General features: G+C 36.2%; 1 protein-coding gene across 2 annotated transcripts in view; it reads left to right on the top strand.

Annotated features, from left to right (window-relative positions):
- LOC142605556 (uncharacterized) overlaps positions 1–4,691 on the top strand; it is a 49,162-nt gene extending 44,471 nt beyond the window's left edge. For both annotated transcript variants that reach the window (XM_075776964.1, XM_075776963.1), the window contains exons 18-20: positions 152–739; positions 824–1,049; positions 3,689–4,691. In XM_075776964.1, coding sequence (XP_075633079.1) covers positions 152–739; positions 824–1,049; positions 3,689–4,386 — 1,512 coding nt within the window. In that variant the 3' untranslated portion in view covers positions 4,387–4,691. The remainder of the gene's footprint in view (positions 1–151; positions 740–823; positions 1,050–3,688) is intronic.
- Positions 4,692–17,223: the final 12,532 nt, after the last annotated feature.

Here is a 17,223-nt window from a genome sequence, read left to right as displayed (position 1 = left end):
AGGTGTGTTGCAGCACTCTTGTTTGACTGTTATTGCGATATCATCTTGCCCATGTTTTTGGTCCATTTTCTGCATCAATAATATCTGTTGAAAAATTAAAAATAGAGATTGTCCTTAGCAATCCAATTCTTATTGATGAATCTGTTTCCAGGCACTCCAAGATGAATGCACACCAATCTCCACATCTGCCCAATTTCCAGTTAGAGATGCACCAGCTAATGAGATGCAGAATACTTCACAACAAGTTGAATCTTCAGTATCCAATCGAGATGAAGCTGTGCCTTCCAGTCGATTGAATCATGAAGCGGCCACAACAGAGCCTTTGACGCAAATACAGCTGTTATCACCTGCAGATTCACACACTGGCAATTATATTGATTTACCTTCAACTGGTGGAATCGAACCTCAGCTAAGCTCTGGAGGCCATACATCCAACCAACTTGCTCAGACTCCTACACAAGCAGTTGAGAATCCTGTTGAGCTTTCAAATCAAGCTGTTTCGCAACCTTCAACATCTTATGCATCACATTTGCCCATAGATGCACCTATGGTTGGCTTGGGAACACATTTATCAGACACCAGGATGATGCCCACCACAGAAATTAGTAATCCTCCTATTCCAAATGCAGCCCCTGTGGCATCCAGCATGTCTTTGCTTTTGTATCCTGACCCACTTCAATACGAGTTTGAAAGAATACGTAAAGAAACAGACCAAGCCGAGAACTCCCATAAAGATGCAGTCAGTTTCCAATTTATTTAGTTGCTTGTTTAGTTATAATTACACTTTTTATTATCTAACTGCCTTTGTTTTTCCTTGGAGCAGAAGTTGCAGCTCAAGTCTGATTGTGAGAAAGAGATTGAGGAGCTTGCTGCCCAAATTCGTAGGAAGTATGACATGAAAATTCAGGAGATGGAATCTGAATTTCTGCTTAAAAAGAAGGAACTGGATGCAAATCGTAACAAAGTTCTGATGAATAAGATCTTGGCCGAGGCTTTTAGGTCTAAATGCATGGATCTTAGGGTACCTGGTCCATCAGGAATGCCGCGAGGTATGTGACATCTCAACAGCTTTTGAAATTTTAGTGCTGTTCTTTAGTTCACTGCTCAAATTAGTTGTCAGACAAATGACCTTGTTTAAAAGGTTTTTTTATTTGGTGAATCTATAATGTATATGGCTTTCATCGATTTTTTTTGGGGTTAAAAATTGACTACTTTTTGTTGTTGTTTGATTTTCAACATAGGGTAGCAGTTGCAAATCATGATTATGTTTAAAGCTTTATATAATCAATGTTGAATAGAAGATATAACTTGTGTAGGATGCTTGTGACGCAAGCCATGTGAAGGCAATTATGCAATTTTCTAGTTTCTGGACAATGCTATTTATTTAGATGTAAGACTTTTTATTTGGGGGGCAAAAAGAAAAAGTTTTCTAGAGTTTTCTAAAGCTATGAAGGTTTTTTTAGGTTTGTGTGATCCAACCTGCTTCAAGGTTTTGATGCCGAGGAAATCCTAGGTTGAAGTTTATTTATTCTTTTTTTTTTTTTTTTTTTTTTTCTGTTCTTAAATTTTAAGCAACCTGAAACCTTGCAACCACACAATTTGTCACCTTTAGAGCTTAAAATTCAAAACTTCAGAATCCTAAACCACCCATCCATCAAATAGTCCCAAATAACTCACAAACAGCCCAATTATTGTTCATGGTTACTGTTCACAGCCCTAGAATAGCATAACCCAGATCTTGGTTTTCCCTTTTATTTCATCACCAAATTCTATTATTCCTTTTCACCATTAGAAACCCTATATGCTTACTATTTCCAGCCTTTTCCCACCCAACCCTAACCCTAATTTTTCATATCCAACTTGTCCAGGAATTGCCAGACCTGATTTGGTGTTACTCCCTTTGTCCTACCTACATTAGCTTGGTTTGACTGTTTGATTAGAACCATTGGAAAATTTTGGCTGAATGTTGGAAATTGGGTCAATTGATATCCCTGCTTGCTTGTGTTTGTTGAAACAATGAAAACCCTACTAATCTGTTGGGATTTGGGGCTTGCGAAAGCATGTTCATACTAACAATTGAAAAAAAAAATTTGAAAATATTTATTGTGGGTCAGCTAACTTCAAGCCTACATCTGGATAATGCCAACCAAAATCCACTATCAACAATTTGGATTACAACCACTCATTTGGGGCTAAACACATCAAACATTTTACAACAATGCCTTTTTTTTTTTTTTTTTGAAGTTCCAATTTTATTCCTTGAACTTTTTAAACTTCACTTTTTTTAGTTATAGTTTTTACAAACAACCCTGTTTTCAAAAAGTTGTTCCAAACGGGCACTTATGGTTTCAATGAATTTGATGCTTATAAACAATATATAAATGGTTCAGTGAATATGACTTTTTATTGGTTATAATTTATAAAATAGGGTAGTGAGTTTGTTTCTGCATCCACATTCCAAATGTGGATTCATGCTCTGAGGTTCAAGGTTGACACTTCTTTCACATAGATTGTGTCATAATGGGTTGACTTCTGGCAATACAAAGCTGATCTCTATTATAAGTGTAGACTCAGTCAGTACTGGCCGAGGTTAATTTTGGACACAAACTTTCGCGTAATTTGATCTAATAATTAATAATTTGGAAATAATGAAAGGTGCCGGAACTTTTTATTAAATCAAGGAGATGTCTATTTAATAAACAATATCTCATTGAGTCCAAAGAAATTGAGTCGGTCTCAGAAACCAACCATAACTCATTTGTGCTGAGACTGTTGGCATATGTTGCCAGCTCTTAGTCAAAGGGAGGTACAGCAGGATTTTCCTTGATGCAAATGTAGTTAAGAGATAATCAATGATAGTTCAGACCCTATCAAGGTTGATGGCACCTCATTTTTTTTTCCCCCACTTATGGTAGTGAGCTTTCATAACAATATAGGTCATTAAATATATTAACTGCCTCATATGAGAGGAAATAAGGTCAAAAAAGAAATTGGGGGAAATTACACTTTACCCCCCTAAACTATACCCCTTTTTACACTAACTAAATTATGAGAATGCACACTTAGCCCCCTTAAACTATTATCCGCGTAATCCTTGTCCCCCTAAACTATGAGTGCACACTTACCCCTTCTATAAACTTTTACCCGTATAATACGTTGCAACCGCATCCCTATTTAATAGCTTAAGAAAGTGTGCATTCTCATAGTTTTGATTGATAGTTTTGGCATGTATGTGTTTTGGAAGAGAGAGTGGAAACAAAAATATGAAATTAGTACAAAAAATGTAGAAGAAAATTTTGAGGAGAGAGAGAGAGAGAGAGAGAGAGAGAGAGAGAGAGAGAGAGAGAGATGAATTATGAGGGCTGTGGAAGTGGTTGAGAGAATTCAGGATATTGAAAGAGAGAGGTAGAGACTACATGAGTGTTTAATTGGCAGATGACAATTATACCTTCGTATTATTGCCACCCTTCCCTGCGAAGGCAATCAAACATTATGGAATATCTGGTGACAAATTTCATCATAAAATGGCTAAAGAGGGTCATATTTACACAAGTGCTATAGCTGCGTGTATATGTATGTGCATGCATCTCAAGTTTCCCTGTATTGTTACTTTCCTCTCATTGCATGTTGGAATTACTTATATGCCAGATTTCTCTCATCATGCTCTATTTCTTATTTTTCCTTGCAGATGTGAATTTAAGTTTCATGCAGCAGCTGTTTCAGCTATCGATGCAGCAAAATGCACAAAGACCTGTTACGGCCTGTCCATCTTCAGCCAGCCCGTCTGGAGCTAGTCTGCAGAATACCAGTTTACCTGCAGCTAGCCTTCCGACCATAACACCTGCGGCTGGTCCTCATATTACAAACCCAACTGTGCAGACTTTTAACCATTCATCTTCAGTTTTCCCGAGTATTCCGACAAGACCCCCTAACATCAGCCCCATCTCCCCTCCCACAGGAAATCTCCAGGTTGGCAGTGAAATTCGTGCCCCAGCTCCACACCTGCAACCTTTTAGACCTACATCTGTGTCTCCGATCAGTCTCCCTTCTCTTCCGCGTGGGCTGCCTAGTCAGCAGGCACCTTGCAACTCCACTGCAACGTCTACCTCACTTTCCCATCAGCAACCCCGAGTAGCAGCACCTACATACCAATCTGGTCCTTACAGTAGGGGCCAGCGGCTTGAAACTTCTGGTGGGTTGCCATCTGCTCTGGAGTTGCTTATGGACGTTGACAGTCAATCTGGTGCAAAGTTGCGCCGAAAACCTGAGTTATGCTCAAACTTTGACTCCCTAAACATCTCAGAATTCGGCACAAGTAGTACACGGGTCAATGCTGTCCGTACAGGTGGAAGCCCTGACATTGTTTGTTTATCAGATGATGACTAACCAGCCTAAGGATTTTGTATAGTATGTGCATACTGTCTAACTACCTCGTTAGTGTTCCTTGGAGCCCTGTAACTTTGTGCCTGAAGGAAAGCTTGTGACCTGGCCTAGTGAGAGGGTGGAAAACTGTACTGCGGATGCTAGGAATTTGCTGCTGTACATTGTCGTTCTTTGTTCTAGTTGTGCAATGCAAAATTCATTGTCTTTTTCCCTTGTAATATATTTCTTTTGTTGCATGGCTAGAAATTTCAAGTTATGAACTACTGCAAATGGGCTTTAATATTCAATCCATGAATTATTGTTGGACAGTTGTACTTAAAATAATCTTGTTAAAACCGATGTGATTACATATAGTGGTACTAAGCATAACATGTGAACAACCAAACGTGAGCAAAATGTGCCGAATTTGGGGTGGAAAAGGATTTGGGAAGTGGAAGAATGCTATCTCTGTGAGTTAACTATTACTTTCATTTGATAAGGCAAAAATTATCGTTCTTGGCAAAGATAAGCTGCAGCGCACCCATTATCAAGGTGCATTAGCCACTAGTGCACCTCAACCTTTCAAATTTTGAGATTCTTTATTTTCTTTTGATTATCTGGAAAACTATTACCTTTGGCAAAGAGAAGCTGCGGGCGAGCCCATTATCGGGGTGCACTAGTGGACCTCAACCTTTCGAATTTTGAGATTTTACTTTTTTTTATTTATTTATAATCTGGAAAACTGTTATTGCCAAAAGAAGCAGGATTACAGAGGATCAAAAGGCCCAGCCTCCTTAACGATACCTGAATTACACAGCATGTAGGGGCCTGTTAAGTAGTGGCTTTTAAATAACACGCAGAGTTAACGCAATGCGTGAGAATAATGTTAATGGTTATTTTGTGGTTAAACTTAATTATTTAAAAGAAAAAAATTTATAATAAAAATTTGTTAAGGATCTTTTTATGAATCACCAAAAGAATATTCTTACTACATAAGTCAGTAAAATACCACTAATAAACATAATAATAATAATAAAATCCCAAAAATAAATAACATAATTTATCAAATTATTCAAACAAAATTTTGTGAAGAAATCAATTTAAATCAGCTATCAAATATATATACGACATACGCTAAAAATTTCATAATTAAATAGTGTAGAGTAAATATGGCTTTTACAAAATCAATGAATTCAAATTGACATGTTAAGAATAATAATAATAAGAAGTAGAAAAAAAAAAAAAAAGGAGAAACCTTAGTGTAAATTTTTGTGAAATTGAATATTTCTCTCTTGTTATGGTTTGTTCATATATATATATATATATAGAGAGAGAGAGAGAGAGAGAGAGAGAGAGAGGTGAGTAAGAATGTAATTATTATTTGAATGATTGTGATTTGCTGATAATAATTAATAAAAAAAATAATAGAAACTTAAAACATATATTTTTTTCTAATAAAATAGAGGAGCCTAATTTATTGTCATTTAAAGTAATTAAAACAACAGAGAATATACTCAAAGAATGAGACGTTTGTATTACCTATAAGCAAACAAAGAGTCATTCTTATAGCGTTTGATGACTTTTTATATTTAGTATACCAATTTAGAAAAGACTTTGATTTATTATTAGTTTATTCTGTTTTGGCAAAGATGATGGGTAATGAAAATGAATTAATTATAGTATAAGTATATTATATATCTTATCATTTTTTTGGTACAATGCATCCTAATATGAAGTATTCATTATGTAAATTATTGTTCTTTATATCAACTTCAAAAATCCAGGTGGTAATGAAAAAGAAAGAAAAAAAAAAACCCCCCACAATTGCTAGAACATTTGAATTTTTTTTATTATTAAATATTGGTTTTTTTTTTCTTTCTTTTCATTGGAATTGTCGGTGAAGAATTTGGGCTCTTATCATTGCCTAAATTTCATTTTACTATTGTAGGAGTATTGGGCCAGGAGTACATATCTATGTATCTGTTGGGCCAGAGGTCCAATCCGAGGACATTTAGAAGTCCAAGGACAGGAAAATATCTTCTGAAGGATCCGGGCTAGAAAGTAAAAAGATAAAGTCTGACCAAGATCGTCCAAGAAGGTGGTCCGAGGAGGAATACTTCCTTGGCGGAGTAAAGCCGAGGTTGGTAGGGGAGGTCTGTCACCCGAAAGCAACTTTCTAGGAGATCCTATTTGTAAGGATGTACATGGTAAGAGTATAAGACAAGGAAAGACTGTGAAATATTTAAAGGGAAAGTTGTTGCCATCGCATTGAATGCTTTGTAGCTAACTCTCTGGCCGCATTAATGAAGAAGTGATGCCCGAATAGCAGTGTTTAGCCTTACAACTATCTTCAAAAAGCTTCAAGAAGGTGCTGATAGAACAAGTATCCAGCCCGGCAATCTGATCCACACGTGGAGGGTAGAGAGAGGTAGAAGGGAAGCATAAAATGATGAAGAAAGCCCCAGGATAGGGGGATCGAAAAAGAAAGAGAGAAAATACTGTAGACTAAATATCTGTAATCTGTCTTTAAGAAAGAAGAAATATAAGAATCAGCTCCTCAACTTGAGTTCAAGGACAATTTTCATCATACAAACTAATCCATTCTTATCATTTTGTGATCTTGGGCCACTGTCGTTATCTAAGCTCATTAGAAACTAGATTTCTAACTCACTCTCTACAAATTTATTGTATCGGGCTCTTTGGGCCTATACCCTTCCTATTATTGGGCTTGGTGCAAATTGCGACCTTACAACTATCGTCATTGCTGCAATAAATCCAATGAAACACACCCATTTATGAATGAAGTTTACTAACATAATAGTATTCTTAAATATTCATGCTTCCTTTTTTTTTCCCTACATGAACATGGCCATCTTTGTTTTTTTTTTTTAAATCCTTCTTTTAGTCATTTTATCAAACATGTGGAATTATAGAACTGCAAATATTTGGATTACCTTCAACATTGAAATAGAGAGCAAACCACTTTCTTGGCAGCATTTCATTGTAAAAGAGACAAAAAAAACACACACACAACACTGCAATATATAAAATATGCTTGACATACAATATGGTTTAAAGGAACAAAACGATATCCCCATTTAAGAATATAGGCTTGTAGTTCTGAAAGGAACTTTATACTTGCAAGAGTTAAATCCAAAACCATTCCCTTTCTGGTTAAGAGAAATATATGACGTCTAACGGTTTATATATCTTATACTCGATTTATCTCTCTGATTTTATAGGGGCAGTGGCAACAGAATATTATGAACTGGTTGGATTCAATGAGAAGAGTAAGAGGCAATAAAGGAGGAGATGGAGAGTTTGAGGCATTAAAGAGCTTACATGGGAAGTTTAAAATAGTGGAGATAGAAAGTAATAGGTGTTATGGAAGTTGAAGTGAAAATTGCAAAAAAGTTAAAAGACTAATAGAAAAAGAATGGAAATAAAATACAATTTTTTATTAATGGAAAAACAAATGACATGGCTGCTGACATGACTCAACTGGAGTGTAGCAACAATAAATGTTATACTTCAGCTTTTAGATATATATATATATATATAGATGTTTGGTAGCCGAATTTTTTTAAGAGTGTTTCAGTTATGTTATTCAAAATATGGTGTTCAAACACTGATTTTAGAAAACATCTTATACCAGTTTCCAAGATGTAAAAACTTTTGTTCAGTGGCACAATCATTAATAGTTAGAAATTTGTGGGTCCCAATGTGACATGATCACACCTCAACGGTCAGAAATTTTGCCCATGCCATTTGTCCTCTCTGTTTTTACTCTATCTCTCCCCTCTCCATATTCACGCCGAATCTCCCTATCATCTTCCTCTTCAAGTTGAAGCTCCTCTCTACCCTCTTTCTTTAATCTGACCCATTCACATCATTACCCACCGACCCATCAAATCCCCTCTTAACTCCTGCCCAACGCCTACCTGAAACCTCATAAATTCTACCCTTATAACCCAAACCCTAACACCAAGGTCAAAGTGTTCTTCAACCCTGGATTAAGAATTGATAGATCCGAAGGTAGCCTCCATTGAAGCTGTTTTGTTTTTCCCCTTGCTTTGACGGCGTGCAAATCTCTTTTCGTTGCTGGGTCTTGAACTATTAACGGTAGAGTTGAGTTCCAAAGGAAAGAGAAACCTAAGCTGAACTTCGATTGGTTTTATGGAGAGGCCGAGCGCAAGTCGTGGGTTTGGTTTTTGAAGAAAACGAAGGGCTAAGGAGCTTCAGGAAAAGAACAGGAAAAAAGTACAGCAAAAAAAAAAAAAAAAAAAAAAAAAAAAGAAGAAATGGCCAACGGTAATATGTGGGCCATTTGTCAACTTTTTAAATCAATCTTTCAATAAAAAAAAATATTAAATATGAACCCGTGTCAGCAACTTTAAAAATAAAACACTCACATACCAAACATATAATTATGGTTTTTAACACACTGAAAGATGATATTTGAAACATGGTACCAAACGTGTTTTTTGCTTTATGAACACTTTAAACACGTGTTTTTACAACACATTTTAAACCACAATTTTTACATTATTTTAAAAAATGATTCTCAAAAACTCTAACTAAACAGGCCCTAGGTGACCCATGCAAAACTACCAAAATAACAAAAGTTCTTAGACCATCTAGCCAACTCATGAGTTACCATCTACACTTGTGTTTTAGGGACGGCCACGAGCTGGGTTTGGGTCAGATTGACCTAAACCTGAAATGAGGAGCTCGATACTCAAACCCCACTTGCCTCATTCCATACACAGACTCTTTGACTTGCGGGTACTCAAACCCTACTTGACCCGATTTTTTTTAAAATTGTTTATGTAAGGTTGAATTTAATCAACCATGTATTGGCTTTATTCCGTGCCAAATTTGCTTGTATTTTAGCAATTAGATACCCTGTATTTAGTTGGAAATTATGTAAGGGTAGTGTGTGAGAGAGTCTGAAGAAAACCTCAACTGTGTGCACTCAAAAAGAGCCTCACGACTGAATCTAGCGACTGGCAAGTCGTCAAAGGTGGCACACGTGTAGAGCATGCAGGGAAGCTGAAGGGTCGTGACAGCTGGAGCACTACAGGACAAAACTTCCAGTCGGGCTAGACAGTTAGCTCGTGACTCAAACTCGTGACTCGTTCCAGTTGCGAGGTCGAGTCGCCAGAATCCCCCGTTTGGATAAACTTGACGTTTCACATTCCTCATACACCCTACAATAAATACCCTTATACCCACAAAATGTGGAGAGCTTCTAGAGAGAATTTTGAGAGAGAAACCCTAGAGAAAAACAAGATTGACTCATCCACAATCTTCATCCTTTAATTCTCCAAATTCCTCTACTCTCACCTTCTCCATTGTTATATCCTTGAGATGTACATTAGCCAAATCCTTATCTCATGATACCCATATCAGTGAGGAGGTGTTTTGGTGTTTGGGAAGCAATTCAGAAGGGACCAATTTATTTAGTTGATGCAATGGGCTTATTACGGGATCCGATAAGCTAGAGAAGACAAGATTCGGCATAACCCTTGTAAGTGCACAATTACACCTGGACCCAAAGAAGATTATGGGCTCAGGCCCAACGAGCCTTAAACAATAAAATTTGTAGAGTGTGAGCTTGAAATCTAGGTTAGAAGTACTGAGAACTTGACAACAGCCTGAGAGTTACAAACACTTATGAATAATAATTGTTAATTGCAAATAGGCCTCCTTGGATGTAAGCCGAGGACCAACTCTGTATTATTTCTTTCTTTCTTACAGGTTACAATCCTTAATTTCCTTTCTTTTTCTTTAAAGAGAGAAAGTGAGCCAGAGAGAGAGAGAGAGAGATATCCCCTCCTCTTTTGCCTTCCTCCCCCTTAAATACCCCTTTTTCTAATGCCTTTTGGGACCCTGACTAGAAGTTTCTGCCCTACTGTTCAGGGGTCACTTCCCCATTAATGCGGCCAGGGAGGTAGATGCAGAGTCTTTAATGCGGAGGTGGCAGCCTTTACTCTAGATATTTTCCTTAACACTGGTGTATCGAGAAGGTTCAGAGTTTCCCCCTTTAACCATTAGTCTTTCTAGAATTGTGCTTTGACCTTCATAATGAAGCTTTGAATTCTCTTGGGCTTGTCCGAGGAGAATCTCGTCCACGGCTACACCCTCGGACCCTCGGCGTATTGGCCAATTCGTAGGGTTCAATTCTGGAGCAGGTCGGCCCTCCATGCTACAGTCCAAAGGCCCATATGCCCATTTGAGTCCTTTTACTCCCCACAACCCTGTTGGAGCAAGAAGCTTGGAGAGCTTAGGTGCACTAGGTAGATTAGGCTTGGAGGGTCTTTAGCTATTCATGTATCCCAACTTCATTCTCTAGTGGATTATTGACCGCTTGGAGGGCGGCGGAGAAGTTTTTTGCCGAGTACTTCGGTTTCCTCTTCGATAACACATTGGCGTGTTATCTTTGTGTTTGCATCTTTCTTCCTTTTCTCTTTACCTTTTAATTATTGTTGTGTTTGTGATTAAATATGGTTTAGAGTGTGTTACCAATTTGGTTATAGCTTATATTTTATTTTCCGCACATATATTGTTTGATTATAAGCTTGTGTTGGTAATTTTGGAATTGGAGTCTAAACGTTCATTGGTGTTTTATACACTAATTGAACTTTTAGTTTACTACATATATACTCTAGATAATAATGGAACCCGCACCTTATTCTAATCTATTGAGTGACCTCTCTTTCTCTCTCATTCAAAACAAAATCCCTTATTCTAACTCTTTGATGTTAGATCAAAAGAAGAAAAATATATTACATTCTCTTTTATCTTCTAAATTAGAAGAAAAGTTGCTATCCTATAGAGTATATTGAAGGCACAGCCAAGAGCTTGACTGTGTTTTTGGTAAGAATGGATCTATTTCATACCATACAACCAACAATGGATTTGCTGTGTTTCTAGTAGGAAACGAAGGCAAAGAAGGAGGAGGCAATCAATATGATAGTTGAGAGAGAGAGAGAGAGAGAGAGAGAGAGAGAGAGAGAGAGAGAGAGAGAGAGAGAGAGAGAGAGAGAGAGAGAGAGAGAGAGAGATTTAAGATTTTTTTTTTCTTAAAGTTTATTTTATGGGTTGGGTTTGGGTAATACCCATCCTCAATTTAAGTGACTTAGGTTGGGGGGAAACCCAACTTGATTTCTTGGTCTCATGATGGATTGAGTAAAATCCGTAAGTTTTAGGTCGGGTAGTCAGCCACTAGTGAGTTTTGGTTGTCCCTAACCTTATTAGCCTTCCCTATGCATCCAATTAAAAGATATAGAACTAAGGGAAGCTCTACTAACATGAACTATGAGATGATTTGCATGCAGTTTTTATTTTATGTTTGTGTTTTTTTTTTTTTACTGTATTTTTAGTATATTTTTCAAAATTTTGTTATTGTTGCATGAGTTTTAAGTCGAAGTTCGTTATGCTATTTCTATATGAAGAATTTCATTGTCTTTCATACTTAACTATTTTGCACATGTACTTGAGTTACGAGAACAAATTTTTTTTGTTAAGGGAAAGAGATGACTTAGAAAATATTAAAAATAAAATTTGGAGACTTTTAACCCGTTTGAGTTTTTGAGAAATTCTTTTTTTTAGAGGGTTATTTTCCTTAGATCTCATCTTTCATTTGGAAGCACATAATTTTTTTTGTTTAGTTTTATTCTTCTTTGTTTTAGTTTTAGTTTTTTTTTTTTTTTTTTTGAGAGAGAGTTTCAAACCTATGGCGTCCGCTCCTGATGATAGCTTTTTATCATCAGATAAAGACACCAATCCGTTTTTGGTATAGGCGGGAATTGAACCCCAGATCTCTTATACAACCATTAAAGACTTTACCAGTTGAGCTAACTGGAACCCACTATTCTTTGTTTTAGTTGAATGTTAAGAATTCATTAGTTTTATGACTACACTTGAATATTTTAAAGTTATGAATATTGAAAACTATCATAATCCTTAAGAAATGATTTTAGGCCATCTTTATTAATTTTGAGCCTTTAATTTATTTTTTGTTCATATTACTTTAGTTGTTTGAGTATGTAATCTTAGTCATTCTCTCCTTAACCGTTTATCAAGTGTTCTTAGAACTCTTTCTAAAAAAAAGGTGCTCCTAGAATTTATGCGCTTTGTTTTATTGTAATAAATTTGTGATGAAATAATTGGAAGGATAATTGGCGTGCATTTGATAGGAATTGAACTTACAAATTTGCCAATTATGAGAGAGACCGCTATGTGAGGCTGCAGAGTGTACTTTCCATCTGAAATGTTTACTCCCAAGAAATCAATAGAGGATACTCCTATGACCATCTTCTTTTCTGAAAGCATTATTCCCTGAGCTTTTACTAAATTGTAGAATTCAATAAGCAATTTTTCATGGGAATCTGCATCTTTTGAGAATAGGAGGATATCATCTACATAGATCAATGCATTTGACAACAGTGGTTGAAACAGAGTTACCATTGCTTTTGGAACTGGGATGGAGCATTTTTGAGGCCGAAAGGCATTACCGTCCATTGATAATGGTGGTCTGGAATGCAAAATGCTGTCTTGTATCTTTCTTCTGGATGGATTCCTAATTGCCAAAATCCTGCTTTGAGATCAAACTTTGAAAGACTTTGGCATTGGAAAGATGCTGGAAAAGAGCACTTTTGTTTGGCAGTGGAAACTTGTCATCAGCAAGGAAATGATTAAAATCTTGGTAATTGATTACCAATCTGAGCTTTCCTCGGACTTGTTCTGCATGCTTGTTAACATAGAAGGCTTCACATGCCCATGGAGAAGTTGTGGGTTCAATGAGGTTTTCTGAAAGAAGGGTAGCTAACTCCTGCTTAGCTAGGGACAAGTGTTCTGGATATGTCTTCCTTCCCAAAAATGCTTCAGTTCAAAAGAAAAATGCTCCCCCATCCCCAGTTACTCAGATGGTCAAATTAGTTTTCACAATGGTCCTTCCAAGTCAAACACATTAAAGGTATAGATAACCTTACCACTGATTACCTTTCCAGAAAGCCTCCAGTCCTCCATACCACAATAATTCCTCCACCTTTATGTGTAATCCAATAACAGATCCATCCTCATCCTCAGGCCCTTCTTCATCATCCTCTGATGATATCATGAACATGATAGAAACCCTTCCCCCAGACATAAAAGACCAAATAAAAGCCCTGACCCTCCAAGCCAGATCCAAAAGAATCATTCGAGTCCTACCATTAAACACCAAGTCCTTGGATCCCCCCTCACAGGCAGAGACCTTCTCATAGGATTTGACCTCCTTCACCAAATACCCAACCTTAGATGGTCCTCAAAAGGCCTCTTGCATAAACAACACCTTCTCACATGGATCCAGGTACCACATTTGTTCTCAATAAACCCTTTTGACTCCTTGAAAGCCCAGATTATCAATGAATGTTGTGCAGCCACCCACTCAGAATTCCTCCTCAAAAACCCAAATCCTTTGTGGAAAAACCCAGCCTTTTTCATAACCCTTCCCTTCAAAAAGAATGAAGATGTTAACCCTATAAAAGCTAGCCATAGAGGTATGAACCCAGAATGGTTCCAAGGAAGAGATGATTAAAGTAAGATATGTACAAAGTTATAAAAAAAAATTGTGGGACCCACTTTGGACCTACTCTTGTCTTGGCCTCCCTTCCTATTTTTCCGTCACACTTCTTTCAAGCTTCCATGCATGATAACTCGTCCTTTCCATGATTCATATTGTCAGAAGATAATTTTGCAGAAGGAAAGATTTGCAGATTAAGTGTTAAGATAAAACTTGTTCTTGTCCAACCAAGAGAAGAGATCATTACAAAAAGTATTTTTGGAAGAAGAAGCATTCTCATCCAAAGAAGAAGTTTTTCAGAAAAAAGAAATGGAAGTTTCTCAGAAGAAAGCAATTCAAAGGCAAAACTTCAAAAGTTTGTTTTGTATGTAGAAAGCCCGGTCATTTTGCAAAAAATTGTCCAAAGAAAGCAAAAGCAGCAAAGCTTTTGAAGCAAGCTCAGATTCATGCAGATGATACTCCATTTTCAGATGTTGAATCACTCTTTTCCCTTGATGATGATTATTCGTCCCAAGCCTTGGTAGTCATGGTTTATTCAACCTCAGAAGATGAATCAGATTCAAGCATTACTGATGATTCAGACCCAGAAATCCAAACCATATACACATCTCAGCCTCTTATAGCCCCAATAATTGGCCCCACACCAATAGCCCAAGTCCACATCCTCCTTGATACATATTCCAGACTCATCCCAGTAATAGCTTTGTTTGATACAGGAGCAGCAGCAACAATTCTTCACCCTAAAATTTTAGCCATGGATGCTTAGTGGGGATTCTCGTACATGGTGAATAACCAAGTTCTAATTGAAATGAAATCCTTAGATAAATCAATGCAATTTAGGAGGACTCAATGAAAGGAGATCAATTCAAATCTTAGATTTTCGAATTTAGAGAGACAATTTTGACTACCCAATTACCAATTTGGTCCCGGGGTAAGGAATAACCAGACTCAAAGAAAGAAAAAGAAAAACAGAAAAAGAAAAAAAGAGAGAATGTGAAAGATGAAGAAAAATAATAAAGCTTGTGCATGCTGAAATCTTATCTTGAACTATACTTGGATTTGGTGCAAATTTACTTTGATTCGTTATTCCAATTGACTCAAATTTAATTGGATTGATCTTATTTGCTTCATTATAGCCCTCGCCAAAATTTAGTGGGTAAATTATAAGTTTGGTCCCTAATGTTTGCACTATGTGTTAATTTGATATCTAAAGTTTTAAATGTGTCAATTTAGTTCCAAACTTTTTAGTATTATATCAAAATAGTTTCTGCCGTTAAGTAGAGGATCAAAAATAATGACGGTGGATAATGGAGTTATTATAATTATTATTTTTTTTTTACCAACTGAATTGGCACGTGTAAAAGGAGACGTTCAGCAAACTAAATACAAGATGTATCATTTAAGATTGAGAGAAGATTAATTTGGGAACTGAATCCCTAGACGTGACTGGAGAGAACTGAATCTTGGTATGTTAATTTTTTTTTTGAACACATTAGGGAGAAAAACTTGAAAAAAAGAGAAAGATGGAGATTTAATTAATTTCAATTTCAAATTGGGTTTTTGACCGGCGGCATTGCTCTCAAGAGAAAAAATTTCCAACTTTGCCGTTTCCTTTTCTAAGTAGTTTCTTTATGAAAATATGAAATTATTCAAAGACTGTTGATGCAATTTTAATTGAAGGATTTTTTTTATATATAAAATTTTAAATTTTATTTTATTAATTCAAATCTATAGCTTGCTTTTTGTAAGACACGATCACACGACCTCTATAGCTTGCCTTTTCCGTTTGTTTTACCATTTCTGGGTTGCATGTTTTTTGTTTTTAATTAAGGACATATGTCAGCACACTTCTAATTGGTAAAAATAATAATAATAATAATATATTCCTTAACCATGTCATCATTTTTCATCTACTACTTTTTTTTTTTTTTTTTGGACACGAGATAGAATTTCTACTCTAGCCTAATCTAAGTGTATATATGTGTGAAGCTCCCTCCAGGAGACTTGAACATCAGCCTTTGCCCCCCACACCCCACAAGTATTTATACTTGTAGAGTGACCACCGCACCAAGGGTGCGCGGTGGTATCCACTACTTAATAACAGAGAGCTAAAGACTATTTTGACACTATTAAAATGCTAAGGACTCCCATTCCAACCAAAAAAAAAAAAAAGGATTAAATTGATATATTTAAAACGTTAAAGACCAAATTGACTCATAGTGCAAATACGAGGAAACAAACTCGCAATTCACCCAAATTTAGTTTATTAGCCTTCTTCTCTACACAAATTCGCTTGTGCCTTTTTTAATAAATATTGCTAGAACTAATTCAATTATCCTACAAAAGACATATTCATGAACTATAATTTATTTTAAACACAAAATTAATTATTCAAAATTATTTAAAAACCAAATATATATTGCATGAATTAACATAAAAAAAAGTACGATAATACTTTCTAATAATTATATAAACAAAATTTATTCATCAAACAAGTTTTGCTGTTTTTTTTAATTTTTTAAAATTTCTGTTTATTACGGTTAAAATCACATGTTGAGTGGATTGTATGAATCATAACATGAAAGGCCATAAAATGTCTAGAAGATCAATTTAGGTTAAGTGAAATGGGCGCCTAAGACATTCTCATCTAATAACTTACCCTTGACTTAGAGCTAGGGTTCAAGACTATGCTTTTCTATGTAATTTTACATTTTTTAAGAATGTAATTAGATATCAATGTCATATAACTTTTCTTAGACTGTAATTAGGATGGCCGTCCTATTGTATAAAAGAGAGCTGAGGAAGTGAAATAAAACGAAGATAAACTAATGGCAGATCTTACCTTATCCTCCTAAAGGGTCCAAGCTAGTGGATGCTCACAATCGCTTCTTTTCCTTTTTTTCTTTTTTTTATAGTTCAATAATTTGTTGAGGAGGGATTTGAATATTAAATGTTTTCGTTAGAAACACTAATAAGTGTCAACCAGTTGAGCTTCAAGGGGGTCTTGAGTTTCATGTTTGAGTTCCAGGTTTGATGTTTTGGCTTTGCTTTACAGGATTTCTTTTTCGTCCGCGCAGGGGGGTGGGGGTGGTGGTGTTTGGGGGCTAATGCTTTACAAGCTTTTCTTTACACTTTTTGTGTACTGAAGCTTGTATGTCTGAGGTCTGAGAGGGTATTCATAAAGAGAGAAGGTGTAAGTTATTTAGGCAGAGTGAAGGTATAAGTTAATTGGGATTTCACGTGAAAAATGCCATAAATTTTGAGAATTCACACGGATTTTGCTAATATCATGA

Source organism: Castanea sativa, chromosome 8 (genome assembly GCF_040712315.1).
Source record: "Castanea sativa cultivar Marrone di Chiusa Pesio chromosome 8, ASM4071231v1".
Taxonomy (NCBI): domain Eukaryota; kingdom Viridiplantae; phylum Streptophyta; class Magnoliopsida; order Fagales; family Fagaceae; genus Castanea; species Castanea sativa.
The sequence above is the reverse complement of the archived record's forward strand: the minus strand, read 5'-3'. Positions and strand labels throughout refer to the sequence as shown.